The sequence below is a fragment of the Jaculus jaculus genome, chromosome 7, assembly GCF_020740685.1.
Source record: "Jaculus jaculus isolate mJacJac1 chromosome 7, mJacJac1.mat.Y.cur, whole genome shotgun sequence".
NCBI lineage: Eukaryota > Metazoa > Chordata > Mammalia > Rodentia > Dipodidae > Jaculus > Jaculus jaculus.
In genome coordinates this window covers 70,808,482-70,824,322 of record NC_059108.1, presented here as the reverse complement: position 1 = coordinate 70,824,322, position 15,841 = coordinate 70,808,482, and the positions used below count along the sequence as shown (strand labels likewise).

Genomic DNA, 15,841 nt, shown 5'->3' with positions numbered 1-15,841 from the left:
AACTGGAACTCACTCTGCAGTCCAAGTCCATGGCCTTGAACTCATGGTGATCCTCCTACCTCTGCCTCCCAATTGTTGGGATTAAAGACATGGGCCACCACGCCCATATTTTAATCATCTTTTGAAGATCTTACAATTGGGATCTTCTTCTAATTTCTTCCTCAGAAAATTCATAATTGTTATGTTAGAAAAGGTACTGATTTTTCAGTACCCAATTTTGTATTCTGCAACCATACTTAAAATGTTTATCAGGTTTAAAAGTTTTCTGGTGGAGTCCTATGATAGTTTAAATGTGATATATCTGTATGTATGGCCCCACAGGCTCAGTCTGCTGGAGGAGGTGTCACTAGGAGCAGATCCTGAGGTCCAGCTCTAAGGTGTGTTTGGGGGTGGATCTCATTTCAGCCCAAAGGTATGTGGAGAGCAGCTTAAGCTCTGGCTTTTGGTGTTGTGTGGCACTGGCTGTTGGTGATGTCTTTCTGCTTGGATCTATTAAAGGAAGCCATTGATAGTGTTCCCCTGGACTCTGTAAGCCTGAAATAAATTTCTTCCTCCATGAACTGTTTCTGGTGTGATGTTCATCCTAGCAATGAGGAACTAACTATAACAGGGGAGGATCTGAGTCCAGCCCTACTAGGTGTGTTCAGAGCAGTGGAAGCTCTGGTGGTTCATGCTTGCTGGCGTTGCTTTTATCTCTCTCTCTGCTATGCTGATGATGATGGAGTGAGCAGTTTCTTCTTCCATTGACAAGGTTTCCCCTGGATTTTGTAAGCCTGAAATAAACCCCTTCCTCCCATAAATTGTGTCTGGTTGAATGTATGTCCCAGTAACATGGAGCTAAGTGCATCAAGTCCACAGGGTCTTTTAAGTACAGAGCCATGACATCTGCAATTAGGTATAGTTTGAGATCTTCCTTTCCATTTTCATACCTTTTCTATCTTTCTTTCACATTATTGCTCTGGCTAATACTTTGAGCACTATATTGAGTAGTAGTATAGAGAGTGAGCACCTTTCTCATTCTAGATTTTGGGTGAAATGTTCTCAGTTTTTCTAAGGTGTGTTTGGGGGTTTGTATTTTTTTTCTTTTTTTCTTTTGTTTTTCGAGGTAGGGTCTCACTCTGGTCCAGGCTGACCTGGAATTAACTCTGTCATCTCAGGGTGGCCTTGAACTCATGGCAATCCTCCTACCTCTGCCTCCCGAGTGCTGGGATTAAAGGCATGCGCCACCATGCCCGGCTTTGTATTTTTTTTTTTCAACGTAGGGTCTCATTTGAGCTCAGGCTGACCTGGAATTCACTATGTAGACTCAGGGTGGCCTCGAACTCACAGCGATCCTCCTACCTCTGCCTCTTAAATGCTGGGATTAAAGGCGTGCACCACCATGCTTGGCAACCCCTGTTTTAACTTTTCAGTATCAGGGATGTATTGCCTCCCATGGAGTGGGCCTCCAGTCCAATTGGAGGGCAATTGGTTTCCACCATGACAGCCATGCCATTATTGTACCCATTGGCTCATTTGGCCTGGCTGGCCAATTATAAGTCTTGCAGTGTCCACTTTTGAGTATCTTCACTGGTGGTATCTCTTTCTACCATTGAACTACATGTAGAATAGCTTCTTCCAGCTTTCTGTCAGCTGATCTACATGGAGGAGGTTATCAGCTCAGTTCCAGTGGGATTTCTCAGTGGCCTTGCAGTCCAAGTATGTGGAGTCTTCAGCAATAGGGTCTTACCTTCAATTCCTGATGGGAAAACAAGGGCCTCGGCAATGACCTATAATGTTTTGGGGGCATCAGGGACCTCTCTGGCCAACAACTCACTGGAAGTATCCCATCCCTGGCACTGAAAATTTTCTAACAATGATCTATGGCTCCTGAGTGTTCTATTGTCCAAAACTGAAGGATTCCATATGATTTATTTGCATCCTCTTACATTTTGATTAGGTCTCCCTCCACCTTTTAAAAAATATTTTATTTTTAATTTATTTACTTGATAGACAAAGAAGGAGAGAGAATGAGATAATGGGCATGCCAGGGCCTCCAGCCACTACAACCAAACTCCAGACACGTGCATCCCCTTGTGCATCTGGCTAACATGGGTCCTTTGGAATCAAACCTGGGTCCTTTGGCTTTGCAGGCAAATGCCTTAACCACTAAACAATCCCTCCAGCCCCAATACATATTTATTCTATTAGTATGTTACTCTAGAGAATGCTCAGTGATCTATGTTGATACTAGATTTTCTTTAAAAGTTTCATAGAGTTCAGCAGGAAATCTATCTGACCCTGTGTCTTAAACAGTTCTACAATGCTAGGATGAATATCCAACCAAACACAGTTTATGGGAGAAATGGGTTTATTTCAAGTTTACAGATTCAGGAAGAGTTCTATCAATGGTGGAAGAAGCTGGTTTCTATTCATAAATCTAAGCAGAGAGAGAAACCTCCACCAGCCAGCAAGCACCAAAAAGCAGCAGCATGAACCATCAGAAAGCAGCATCTCCAGAGCTGCAGATCTCTCTGCCTAACTGCAGCTGGAATTCAGATCTGCCTCTGTGACATGCCCCCTGTAGAAGGAGTCTGCCTGCTAGGGACTGAAGCTGCAAATTCAGTTTTAATAAAACACCCCAGTCTATGGAGAGCATGCCTTCACAGTACTTAAAGAGCAACAAATTGCCAAAAGTTACAAGATCTGTATCAACATCTATGATGAAGAAGAAGAGAGAGCAACAGGACAGAGTCTGAAGGATCTTCAACCAGAAGAATCCCAAACCAGCAAACCAGAACTCACTTGGTAAGCACCATAGGCTACTCTGGGGTCATCAGATGAAACTGGGAGGGTTTTGTGGACCTTAGTGTTGAGAGACTGTGAAGTGGGTGGGAGCAGCTGTTTGGTCTCAGTGTACTGTGCCAGAGTTGTTCTTGCCCAGAGAGTGGTAAGGCCAGTAGAAAAGTGCATAATAGGCTTTATTAGGCAGGATTCGGAGATATAGCCCAAGCAAAAACATCAGACAAGCAAGAAAGCATCTGTTACATGGATAAGAGCTCCAGAAGGTGGGAGACTCAAATGAGGGCTGATTTGATTTGGGGGGTGGTTTAAGTGTTAGGACTGTCTGTATCTGTAATTGAAGGTATCCTAGGCTGATTATCTATTAAAAGTACTAACCAGGAGATTTTTGTGTGTGTGCGTGTGTTGAGCAGGGCACAGAGAGCATGGAAGGCTGTTTGCAAAGGTAGGGGTTAACTGCCTTGGCCCACTGCAGTGTTTTGGATGAATTACCAGAGCCCTCCCTACTTCCAGCCAACTGTGTATTTTCTCAGTCTCCCAGTTAGCCAGAGGTTCAAAGTTTCTTAAATGCATAATTCCCAGACTTGGGGTTCTCATTCACCCTCAACTGTGGTTTGAAGGGTCCAGAATGGTCCATTCTCTATGAACTTTAAAAATATTTATTTATTTATTTGAGAGAGAGAGAGAGGGAGAGAGTGAGAGAAAAGCAGATAGAGAGAGAATGGGAACACTGGGCCTCCAGCCATTGCAAATGAACTCCAGGTGCATATACCACATTGTGTACCTGGCTTACATGGGTACTGGGGAATCGAACCTGGGTCCTTAGGCTTCACAGGCAAGTGCCTTAACCAGCTGCTTTCTAGGAAAGGACTTCTTGCAGTCAGGTTTGCATTGCTGGTAGAAATCACCCAACCAAGAACAGTTTGTGGGAAAAAAAGAGGTTTATTTTGGCTTGCAGGCTCGAGGGAGATGCTCCATGATGGCAGGGAAATGACATGAGCAGAGGGTGGACATCACCCCCTGGCCAACATAAGGTGGACAATAGCAACAGGAGAGTGTGCCAAACACTGGCATGGGGAAACTGGCTATAACATACATAAGCCCGCCCCCAACAATACACTCCCTCCAGGAGGCATTAATTCCCAAATCTCCATCAGCTGGGAACCTAGCATTCAGAACACCTAAGTTTATGAGGGACACCTGAATTAAACCATCACAGGATTCAAAATAGATGAGAAACTTCTAGAAATAGAAACAAAACTCAGAGTCTGGTTTTATGTTGGTGTTGGGGCAGGCCAGTAAGGCTTTTCGAGCCTTTAACCATGTAGCCATTTCCCAGTCCTCCAAAGATAACACGTTTAAGCCATACTATCCATTCTTCGTCTCCATAGGCTTTAACAGTCCCAACTCTGTTTAAAAATGTAAGTGCAGAGTCTCTTTTGAGACTTAGGCAAACTTAAAAACTTTCTTTTAATCTTTTGCTATTTTTATTTTGCACTATAAAAAACAACAAAACAAATCAGTAACATACTGCTTTCTTCACATTCACTTGGGTCTGAGGAAATTATTGCTTTTTCCCCTGGGGAAATAACCTATAGACAGAAGTAGTACCAGATTGCAAAATATGCAAATCCCAATAGTCAGGAACTTGAAGACAAGCCCCAGGGGCAGGGAGAAAAGAAGTGTCATAAGAGACAACACACAAGCACACAGGACACCAAATTGAGGAACAACTTCTCAACGTCCCTGGCCCAGAACTCAGTGTGTACCCTGCGTCTATGGACATCCACTGTCACCACCTCAGAGGGTGCTTTTTTTTTTTTTTTTTTTTTTTTTTTTTTTGCCCAGGGTCTGAAAAACTCTCTTCAAATGACAGCAGTTGCTTTGAGGAGAGATGCAACGAGACAGGTTCAAGTATGAATACAAACTATGCCAAAGTTCAAGGTCAAGGGAGAACCCACCATGAAAAAAGAAACCCAGAAGAGTCCATGCCTTACTCCTTATAGCCTCCACTGGACTCCAAAATGGAATCTCAAAAACACTTCTGTGTTTGAACTGGCATATAGTCGTGTCCCCACAAACCCAGTAGGGTTATTTTCCTGATCAGCTTATGCCCTGAAGCAACAGAGAACAGACATCAAGATCATTAAAGTTCAAAACCCAAGGTGGAAATTGTGCTTCCTTCAAAGTGAATTGGCTTCACCCTGGCCTTTTCTCTTGACCCAGCAGCTTCTCGTCCCCTTGTCGCTGCGGGTTTTTATTGCCTTATGCTTGAAATGAAAAGGCGAACTACTGAGGTGCAAGGACTGGGTGGTCCTGAATGGGCAGAGGGTCTCTGGAAGTACAGTAGTTAGCACACGCTGTGCTATCATTATGGCTTGTCCTTCCTCGGGTCCCAAGAACCCATCTCGAGGTCAGTCTGAAGTTCATATGCAAGCCTGGTGACCACTCACCATCTCACTGGGGCAGCGGAACAGAGAGAGGTCTTCAGTATTGCACAGGTATGAAATGTCCACAAGTTAAAAAAAAAAAAGAAAGAAAGAAAGAAAGAAAGAAAGAAAAGAAAGAAAGAAAGAAAGAAAGAAAGAAAGAAAGAAAGAAAACAAAATCACAGTTGCTCTTAGGGCCAGGCTGCTACCTCCACCAGGATCTCAGCAGGATGTGGCTGTGGCCACAGGGCTCCTGTGGAGCTCTGCGACTGCTGAGTGGGTGGGCACTGGTGCCAGCACCGAGGTAGGGAATGTGCAGTAGGCACCCTGCACGTCAGGGCTCAGTGTCTGTAAGTGATGTAGCAACAAGGAGCCGGCTGCCTCCCCTTGGCAGGGGGGTGGTTGGGGGGTGGACGTGGAAGGCAGGATCTCAGACTCATACTGCAGGAGCTGGCCCATGAAGCCAAAGTTGGGAGAGATCACACTCCTCCTCTGCTTGATGTAATCAAAGGCCTCCTTCAGGCGGAACTGCTTGGTCTTCATGAGGTAAGCCATGCAGATGGTGGGTGACCAGGAGACCACAGCCTCACAGTGGACCAGGATCTTGCCATTCTGACACAGTCACTGAAGTCTATTGCTTCCTGAAAATGGGAGCTAATGCCAGCTGTGTGGCTGTCTTCCACAGGGATCCACTTGTAGAGTGCGTGCGTTGCCCAGGTCTCAGAGAGTCGTTCAGCAGGGCTGTGATGGGCAGGTTGGCGAGGAGCTCACACTTAGATGCGTGGTAGGCACTTCCAAGGTGGAGGAAGGGAAGGATCTCCACTGGGCCACCCTGGTCGTAAGCCGGCCTGTAACTGACGCTGAGCACGGGCTTTCCACACTGGCCGAGAAGTGCTCTCTCACTTTCAACCGTCTCTTGTGAAATGGGTTTTACATCCACACAACATTCAGGATACTGTGAGTAGAAGGTCTCACATCCCCCCTTGAGGAAGTAGACCCGCGGGCCGGCGGGCGGACAGGCCAGCGGCGAGGTGAGCGCGACGCGCGCGGAGCTCTCCTCCCGCAGCTTCTGCCAGCGTCGGCTGCCCGGGTCCAGCTCCGCCGCGGCCGCCACGCCGCCGCCTCCTCGGGCAGCACGCCGCGGGCCCTGCGCCGCACCACCGAGCTCAGGTGACGTTGAGCGAGCCGCGTTGGACGCGGAGAAAGCCCGGTAGGGCCGGCAGTCGAGCACCACGCAGCGCGCCGCCGCCTCCGTGCCGAGCATCTTGCGCAGCTGGCGCCCGTCGAGCGACGTGACCTTCATGCCGCCGCCGCCTCCACCACCACCACCCAGCGGCCCGGCGCCGCCCGCCCCGCAGGTGCCCACGGCCAGGGTGCCGGCCGGACCGAGAAGAGAGAGGACACCGGAGGGCCGACGGAGCCTGGAGCCGGAGGGAGGGTCCCCCACCCACGCCCCGGCGTGCAAAGCTCTTTACCGCCCCGGCGCGCTCAGCGCTCCAACCCAGCCACAGCTGCCCGAGAAGCCGCAAACTTAAAAAAAAATTGGTACTTTTATTTATTAACTTGAGAGCCACAGAGAGAGAGAGAGAGAGAGAGAGAGAGAGAGAGAGAGAGAGAGAGAGAGAGAGGGAGGGAGGGAGGGAGGGAGAGGGAGAGAGAGAGAGAGAGAGAAAGAAAATGGGTGTGATAGGGCCTCCAGTCACTGCAAACAAACTCCAGACGTGCACTCCCTTGTGCATTTGGCTAACGTGGATCCTGGGGATTCGAGCCTCCAACTGGAGTCCTTGGACTTCACAGGCAAGTGCTTAACTGCTAAGCCATCTCTCCAGCCCTGAGGCAAACTTTTAACTGTGAGCTCCCTTAACATAAAAAAGAAGTTATTGCCTTAGCTTGCACACAGCTGTATGGATATGGGTGGCTTTGCTACAGGGTGACACCTCAGAAACACAGCCAGACTTTGTGCTCTGTTTGGCAGCCTGGAGATGCAGTCTGATACACTCTCTTGAGATTTCACTCAGAATACTTTAGCAGTCCTTTCATTCTGCTGCTGCCTTGGCACTCTCCACACCTCTGTGCATGTGACCATAGTTCCAGCCTCCAGCTCCCCAAACTCAGGAAGCCCATGTGTCAAGCTAACTGGAGCTTTCCAAATTTTTCTTCCAGCCACTGTTTCTTGTCAAGACTCCCTCCCAAATGGATAGCGTGTGTGGTGTTGGGAAGGCTGAGCCTCTTATCTTGTCGATTGTTGTGTGTGTTAAGTGGTGTAAACTGTGCCCAGTCTCAGTGAGAGACTCACTCGGTCACATGGCCAATGGAGGAAACAACACTAGTATGTGTTCTAATGTCTCACTGCTGATGGAAGAAGCCACATACAAACAGGCTGTCTGGTGGTTTCTTAGGGTTCAGGTTTGGTGTCCTATCTTGATATTTATTTTTGGTGCATGCATGCACTTGTGCACACATGTATATAGTATGTGTGGTGTGGTGTATAGCTATGTGTGTGTGTGCAAATGTGCACATCCTATGTGCCTGTGTGTTAAGACCAGAGGAGGACAGTTGGGTTCCTTCTTTTATTACTTATGTATAAATTTCCTTAAGAGAGTCTCGGACTCAGTGCTCATGCTCGCCCGGGGTCGGAGGTCAGGGCGAGCGTCTCGCGGGCCGGGGGAGGAAGATGGCGGTGGAGTTGCGCGTTACACAGGAGGAAATTAAGAAGGAGCCTGAGAAGCCAATTGACCGCGAGAAGACATGCCCGTTGCTGCTGAGGGTCTTCACCACCAACAACGGCCGCCACCACCGCATGGACGAGTTCTCCCACGGAAACGTGCCCTCCAGCGAGCTGCAGATCTACACTTGGATGGATGCAACCTTGAAAGAACTGACTAGTTTAGTGAAAGAAGTCTACCCAGAAGCTAGAAAGAAGGGCACACACTTTAATTTTGCAATTGTTTTTATGGATCTTAAGAGACCTGGTTATCGAGTCAAGGAGATTGGCAGCACCATGTCTGGCAGAAAGGGGACTGATGATTCCATGACACTGCAGTCACAGAAGTTCCAAATTGGCGATTACTTGGACATAGCAATCACCCCTCCAAATCGAGCACCACCTCCTTCAGGGCGTTTGAGACCATATTAAGTACTCTATTTACTTCTTGAATTTTATTTTTCAGGCAGTTATGTAAAATAAATTTACATATTCTTTTTTTTTAAAAAAAAGAGAGAGTCTCTTCCTCAACTCAGATCTGTCATTTTAGGTCAACAAACCCCAACAAGTCTCTGTTCTCTGTGTTCCACTGGACTGGGGTTACAGGTGTGGGTGGCTGCATTCAGCTTTTCAAGATTTATTTTTTTATTTGAGAGAGAGAGAGATTGAGAGAGACAGAGAACATTGTTGTGACAGGGCTTCAGCCACTGCAATCGAACTCTAGATGCTTGTGCTACCTAGTGGATATGTGCAACCTTGCACTTGCCTCACAGTTGTGCATCTGGCTAATGTGGGATCTGGAGAGTCAAACATGGATCCATAGGTTTCACAGGCAAGTGTCTTAGCCTCTAAACCATCTGTCCAATCCTGCATCCAGATTTTTAAATGGATGCTGGTGAATCAAACTTGGGCCATCTTGGGCCCTCTATGGCCTTCATGCTTAAGTGGCAACTGCTCTTAATCAGTGAGTCATCTCCCCAGCCCTTTTTTTTAAAAGCTTATTTTTGGTATGTGCATATACGTATGATGTGTGTATATGTGTGTTCATGCATGTGACTGTGGACACATGCATACCACTGTGTGCATGTGATGGTCAGAGGACAACTTTTGGGTGTCAATCCTCATCTTTCAACTTAATTGAAGCCAAGTATCTTGTGCAGTGTACCCTTGGCCAGGTTATCTGACCGAAGAGCTTCCTTGGATTCTCCTGAAATACTGGGGCCATTTACTTCCTCATTCGAGCAACATAGCAGGCCAACATTCTCAAAGACTGTGAAAGAACTTAGGAAACGTGACAGCCATAAGCATGTCTTTAATGAAAATCTCACTGGCAGTTCAATCCAGGAGAAATACGTGAAAAGGAAAAACAAGCTGGAGGAGCCATAAAATGAGAGAAGACAGAGAGGTGAGGAAGGGCAAGGAGGTGTGTAGTAGAAGGGCATTGGGGGCCTATGGAGGGCAAGACTGGGAAGGAGAAGGGGAAAGGAAGAGAAAGGGGCTGGGCCAGGAGGGGAGTTGGAAGAGTAGGGAGTGAACACAGGAAGGAAAGGGGAAAGTAGGGGGAAGGAAAGGGAGGGAGGCAGGCAGGAAGGCAGAGGAAAAAGCGACCAAATTATGCTCCCTGCTCAAGCAAAGCCTCTGGAAAAGCAGTTTAAAGGGAAAACCACGTGTTTCAAGTTGTACTTAAAATAGAAAAACCAAGAGACAAGTATTCTCCATCACAAAGAACTCAGCAACACCACTTCCCTGATTCTGAGCAAGAAAGAAAAACTATTACATAATAAAGCAGAGCACTGACATATAAGAAAGAAGCTTGAAATGGAAAGGTTATGAAAAGATGACAGGTACTGAATGTAATAAAGTGTGGAATTAGAGAGGAGGTCCTGCAGAAGATAATCTGAGTGCTCTAAATGTAAGCAAGGTGAATGTCTAACCTAGTGGGCCCCTCAGTGAAAACCAACAAATGCCCAGCTCCCTCCAGCATAATCATCAGCTTCTAAATTCAGGAGCGGAAATGCCAAGACTATGATGACTGGTCAAAGGAAGGGAATCTTTTTTTTTTTTTTTGGTTTTTCAAGGTAGGGTCTCACTCTAATCCAGGATGACCTGGAATTCACTGTGGATTCTCAGGGTGGCCTTGAACTCATGCTGATCCTTCTACCTCTGCCCCCCACGTGCTGGGATTAAAGGTGCATGCCACCATGCCTGGTTTAGGTTCCATTCTTTTAAATGAATCTGAATTGACAACAGATAGAGCCTCCAACTGATGAGGTCTTTCCCTCAGGGCACTGGGATTAAAGGCATGCACCACCAGGCCTGATTTTTTTTTTTTTGTTAAAGGAAGGGAATCTTCAAAAAACAAGTAACAATGATTGCCTGAGACTACATAGTGAATTCCAGGTCAGCCTGGGCTAGAGCGGGACCCTACTTAAAACAAACAAACAAACAAAATATATAAATAAAATAAATAAAAATAAAAACAATAAAAAAGAAAGGAATCTGAGTCACATTTCTAGCCTGGGTATCAGGCATACAGAGACCTATACAGCTTTGGTCCAAGGGGTCTAGGTTACATTAGAAGCTGGTGGCATCATGTGGTATTAGTTTTAGAAGCATGAAAAATGGAAGATTGAGGGGTCATGAAGTCTTGCTCCATAGTTTCAGAAAGCCACTAAGGCCAGGTAATGTGTGGTGGGGTTGGAGTCTCTGCGAGGATTGTAGAGGAGGCACTTCTCCATGGTATTGTTTCTGAGCAGGGAACCTCTTCAGTTTAGGTTCCATTCTTTTTTTTTTTTTTCCCCTCAGGGCACCTTTCCTGTTGTCCCAGTGTAACAACTGACTGTAACAAGTACAGCTTATTTCTTCTTCTTACTTTTTGGTTTCTGATAAGCTCTTGCTTTAGCTCAGAGCTGGCCTGGAATTCATTGTATAGTCCAAGGTGGACTCAAACTCACAGTGATCCTTCTACCTCTGCCTCCTGAGCACTGGGATTAAAGGCTTGTGCCACCATGCCTGGCTAGCATTTTCTTTTTCTTTTCTTTTCTTTTCTTTTTTTGTTTTTTTTAACAAAGCATATGTCTTGGCTGCAACTTTAAACTTACTCAAGGTCATTTTCTTGACAAATTGCACATTTTAAATATATTCCTGGCCCATTTATTGCTTTTTTAAACTATTAGCTTGGATAAGAGTGGTGAGCAATAATTAATAATTACACCACAGCCTGAATGCAGTTCTGCCTTGAAATTTCTTCTGCCAAACAAATGAGTCCACCTTTGAATTCAACCCCACTAAAGTTCTCTGGAAATGGGCAGAATGGAGCCACATCTTTGTCAGAATGGCCCATTAGAATATTCAAGAGCGCTTGTAGTCCAAAGTTTGAAACTCTTTCACATACTTCTCTGTAAACCAGTTCCAATTTCCTATATTAGTTACTTTTCTCATTGTGGCAAAATGCCTGACAGAAGCAACGTAAGGATAAAGCCTTCACTTCAGCTTTCAATTCAAGCAGATCCAGTACCTCGTGGTGGGAAAGGCATGGTGGTAGGAGCATGAAGAGCAGAGGTGAATGTTGCTTTTCATCTGTCTCTTCCCTTTCTGTCCAGTCTGGGACTCCAGTCCATGGGATGGTGTCACCCATAGTTAGGGTGGGCCTTCCCACTTAACCTAACCTAAAAAATCCCTCACAGATGTTCTCATAGATTTGTTTCCATGGTGATTCTAAATCCTGTCAAGTTGATGAGAGATTAACTATTTGCCATCTAAAGTTGTATTCAAAAGCATGAATGGGCGCCAGGCATGGTGGTGCACCCCTTTAATCCCAACACTCGGGAGGCGGAGGTAGGAGGATCATCCTGAGTTTGAGGCCACCCTGAGACTACGTAGTGAATTTCCAGTCAGCCTGGACTAGAGTGAGACCCTATCTCAAAAACAACAACAACAGAATGAATAGTAGCATACTATCCCTACTTGTCAGAGGAAAATATGGTAATGCCTTATGTATACCAAGAGACGAAATGTAAGCCAAAGAGTTTCTGTTCAATGATAGTGACTTTCAAGTTCAAAGGGACACAAACCACAACATCCTGGAAGAACTTGCAATGGACACTGGCATGTACTCTTGTGAAAAATTCTCTAGACAAGTTTTGGAGAAAGAAATAACCAGAAAGATTCCAATGTAAATACTAATGGTGAAGATAAAACATGACTCCTTGTAGAGTTGAATTTAAATGAAGTTAGCAGGAAGACAGTCATCCCAATATTTCATATACAGCACAATTATAAAAAAAAATGCTGCGAACATAGGTACTTACAGAACTTAAATTAGGTAGGAGTTATAATGAAGAGAGTATGTATGTAATGGAAGTGCCCTCTTCAACTTCCCTCTCAATTATTTTATTGACAACTTCCATAATTAGAGACAATGAACTATGACAATTCTTTCCCTTCCTCACTTTCCCCTTTGAAACTACACTCTCCATCATATTCCCTTCCCTTCTCAATCAGTCTCTCTTTTATTTTGATGTCATCATTTTTTTCCTTCTATTTATGAGGGTCTTGTGTAGGTAGTATCAGGCACTGTGAGGTCATGGATTTCCAGGCCATTTTTTTGTCTGGAAGAGTTCACTGTAAGGAGTCCTACCCTTCCTTTGGCTCTACATTCTTTCTGCCCCCTCATCTGCAATGGACCCTGAGCCTTGGAGTATGTGATAGAGATGTTTCAGTTCTGAGCACTCCTCTGTCACTTCTCAGAAATACGGTGCCTTTGGAGTCATCCCAGAGGTCACTGCCATCTGAAAAGAGAAGCTTCTCTAACCAAAAGTGAGAGTAGCATTAATATATTGGAATGAACATTAGGAGAAGTGCCTACTGGGCAGCTTGGTGAGCATATATGTTCTTAGCCAGACACCAGCAAACATTACATTCCTAGGGCTCATGACCTCCCCTGCCATAGGTTTTCAGTACCAGGCATAGATTCCCTCCCATGGAGCAGGCCTTCAGTGCAATTAGAGAGTGGTTGGTTTCCCCTATAACAAACATGCCACTATTGCACCTGTTGGCTCATTTGGCCTGAGTGGCCAAATTTAAGGCTTGCAGTGTCCACTGATGAGTATCTCCACTGATGATTTCTCTCCTATTACCTGTAGCATAGCTTTTTCCAGCTTTCTGTCAGTTGGTCTACACAGAGGAGGTTTTTAGATCAGCTCCAGCAAGATTTCTCAGTGACCTTGCAGTCCAAGCATGTGGAGTCTTCAGCAATAGGGTCTTACCATCTATTCCTGGTGGTAAACCAAGAGCCTCAGCAATGGCCTGTAATGTTTTGGGGGCATCAGGGACCTCCTTGGCCAACAACCCACTGGAAAGTTTCCCATTCCAGACACTTCTGGGTGTGCCATTGTCCAAAAAAGTAGGTTTCCATATGACTTATTCATACCCTGTTAGATTTTGATTAACACCCCCCCTCTTCATTTACTCAATCTCTTCCCCTAATCTCACTTAGACCTTTCCACCCTGAGTAACCTGTACTTCTACTTAGATATATACGGTGCCACCCCCTTAAGTCCTCCCCTCTGCTCCCTCCTGTACAGGCCCTTTCTAGCTCACTGGCCTCTGCTACTGAGTTTTATTTCAACTCACATACAAGTCCAAACATTTGTAGCTAGGATCCACATATGAGAGATAACATGCAATATTTGGCTTTCTGGGCCTGGGTTACCTCAGTATAATATAATATAAGTATAATCCTTTCCAGGTACATAAATAAATTTCATAATTTCATTTTTATTTATTGGAATAGAACTCCATATGAACTACATCTTCATAGTCTACTCATCCATTGAGGGACATCTAGGCTGGTTCCATTTCCTAGCTATTGTTGAATGGCAATAAGCGTGGATGTATAAGTATTTCTAAAGTAGTGCAACAAGTCCTTAGTATATTTGCTTGGGAATGGTATAGCTGGGCCATATGGTACACCTATTTTTAGTTGTCTCAGAAACCTCCACTCCGATTTCCACAATGGCTGTACTCCCCTCAGTTTTTTAAAAATATATTTTATTTATTTATTTGATACAGAGAAAGTGGCAGAGAGAGAGAGAGAGAGAAAGAGAGAGGGAGAGAATGGGCATGCCAGGGCCTTCAGCCACTGTAAACGAACTACAGATGCATGTGCCTCTGGTGTAGTGGGTCCTGGAGAATGGAACTGGGATCCTTTGGCTTTGCAGGCAAATGCCTTAACAACCACTAAGCCATCTCTCCAGCACCGCCCCTCCCCTCAGCTTTTAATTACACTGTATCTGTACCATCTGATAGTACAATTGTCAAAAGATGGAGAGTTTAGGGTTGACATTTGAAAAAAATTAAGGTGATTTACAAAATAATTTTGGTAGGTTTGTGTTGTATTCCTCAGGCCATTATGTGGAGCTAAATTTGTTTTGAGGTATCATTGAACTCATTGCACACACACACACACACACACTTAAAAAAATATAAAGTAGCAGGTTTCATTGTGGCTGTACCAAACATACTTAGGTTTCATTGGTCCTCCACCCACCCCATCCTCCTGCTTTCCTTCCCCACTTAAACCTTTTCACCCAGTATTCTGGAAAAGCCTAGAAACAACATTTAAACCAAAGGTTACAGTCCTTGGAATAGCATTTCTCTCTAAAGACTCCTTAGAGATGTGCCTGATTGTGGGTGAGGTACAGAAAATGAACAAAGCATGTGTGAATGATATTTTCTCATTGTCACTGCTGATATCACCCTAAGGTTTAGCTGCTGTATTAGTCTTAATGTCACTGTCTCTTGGTCTTCACCACAGATCTTTGTGGCTCAGAGATCCCTCTCTACCATGATAGCTCTGCTGCTTGATAGACTGGTTACTCCTGAATGGTCTTTACTGGTTTAGATTCCTGTCCTCACACTGACAAAATTGTCAGTGGCTCATTCTTTGCTCACAAAGACCTTTGAGCTTCTCAACAACATCGACTTCCCTTTACTTGTGGATTCGTTCCAAGGAATCATACTCAATGTACATATCCCCTTGCCCTTTAAATGAATTCATCCCAGCCTGCCCACTCACTTGTTCATTATTTAGGGTAGGGGTTCTTGGAGAGTTATTGTAGCTATGCAATTTGTGCTACTTAAAAAAATTATTTATTTGAGAGAAAGAAAAGAAAAAGAAAAAGGGACAGAGCAAGAAAGAAAAAGAAAAAATAGGCATGCCAGAATCTTCAGTCACTGCAAATGAACTCCAGGTGCATGTGCCACCTGTGAATCTGGTTTACATGGGCCCTGGGGACTAGAACCTGGGTCCTTTGGCTTTGCAGGCAAAAGCCTTAACTGCTAAGCCATCTCTCCAACTCTTGTGCTACTTCTTAAAGGTGTGTTTTCTAAATATGCATGCTTAAGCCCTAATTCTATTTCCTCTACACCTCTATTTTCACCCATATCCTGTTAGTGTTTGCATTTTTCTGTAAGGGTCAGGCAGTGGACTGCATCTTGTTCCTTCCAGTTAGTTCTTGGCCTAGTTGAGGCTTGGGGACAATGATGATTTGTGTAAACTATCTGAGGGTGTCTGGAGCCTGATGTCTCTGGAACTGAGTTTTGAGAAAGTATCTACTATCTTTCTCTGTGCTGGTTAGCTTCCCATCACTCTAGGAAGTGCCTGAGATCATAGACTTAGAGAAAGGGCTTATTTCCACCATGGTAGAAAGGCAGCATGTCACGGCAGCCATGCATGGTGATGGAGGGGTGCTAGATCAAGTCTTGTAGGATATGCATCTGAGAAGGAATGAGGACGCTGGAGAAAGGTCTTCCCCCTCAGGCTGGGTTCCATGCTGATCCTTATCTGCTGTACAGAGTGGGGTTCATCTCCTGCTCATAGGCCTAATGTGTGTTTTTGGAACACTGTCCTTAATTCTTGGCTTCT

General features: G+C 45.2%; 1 protein-coding gene and 1 pseudogene across 1 annotated transcript; one reads left to right on the top strand and one right to left on the bottom strand.

Moving 5' to 3' along the window:
• Window positions 1-5,308: 5,308 nt before the first annotated feature.
• LOC101611015 lies at window positions 5,309-6,528 on the bottom strand (annotated as a pseudogene).
• A 1,317-nt stretch (window positions 6,529-7,845) lies between these two features.
• On the top strand, window positions 7,846-8,414 carry LOC101610722 (histone deacetylase complex subunit SAP18). The gene has a single exon (XM_004661809.2). The coding sequence runs from the start codon at window positions 7,885-7,887 to the stop codon at window positions 8,344-8,346; it is 462 nt and encodes a 153-aa protein (XP_004661866.2). The 5' UTR covers window positions 7,846-7,884; the 3' UTR covers window positions 8,347-8,414.
• Window positions 8,415-15,841: the final 7,427 nt, after the last annotated feature.

Coding starts and splice junctions, on each gene's coding strand:
- LOC101610722 (XM_004661809.2), top strand. CDS start 7,885: ATGGCGGTGGAGTTGCGCGTTACACAGGAGGAAATTAAGAAGGAGCCT.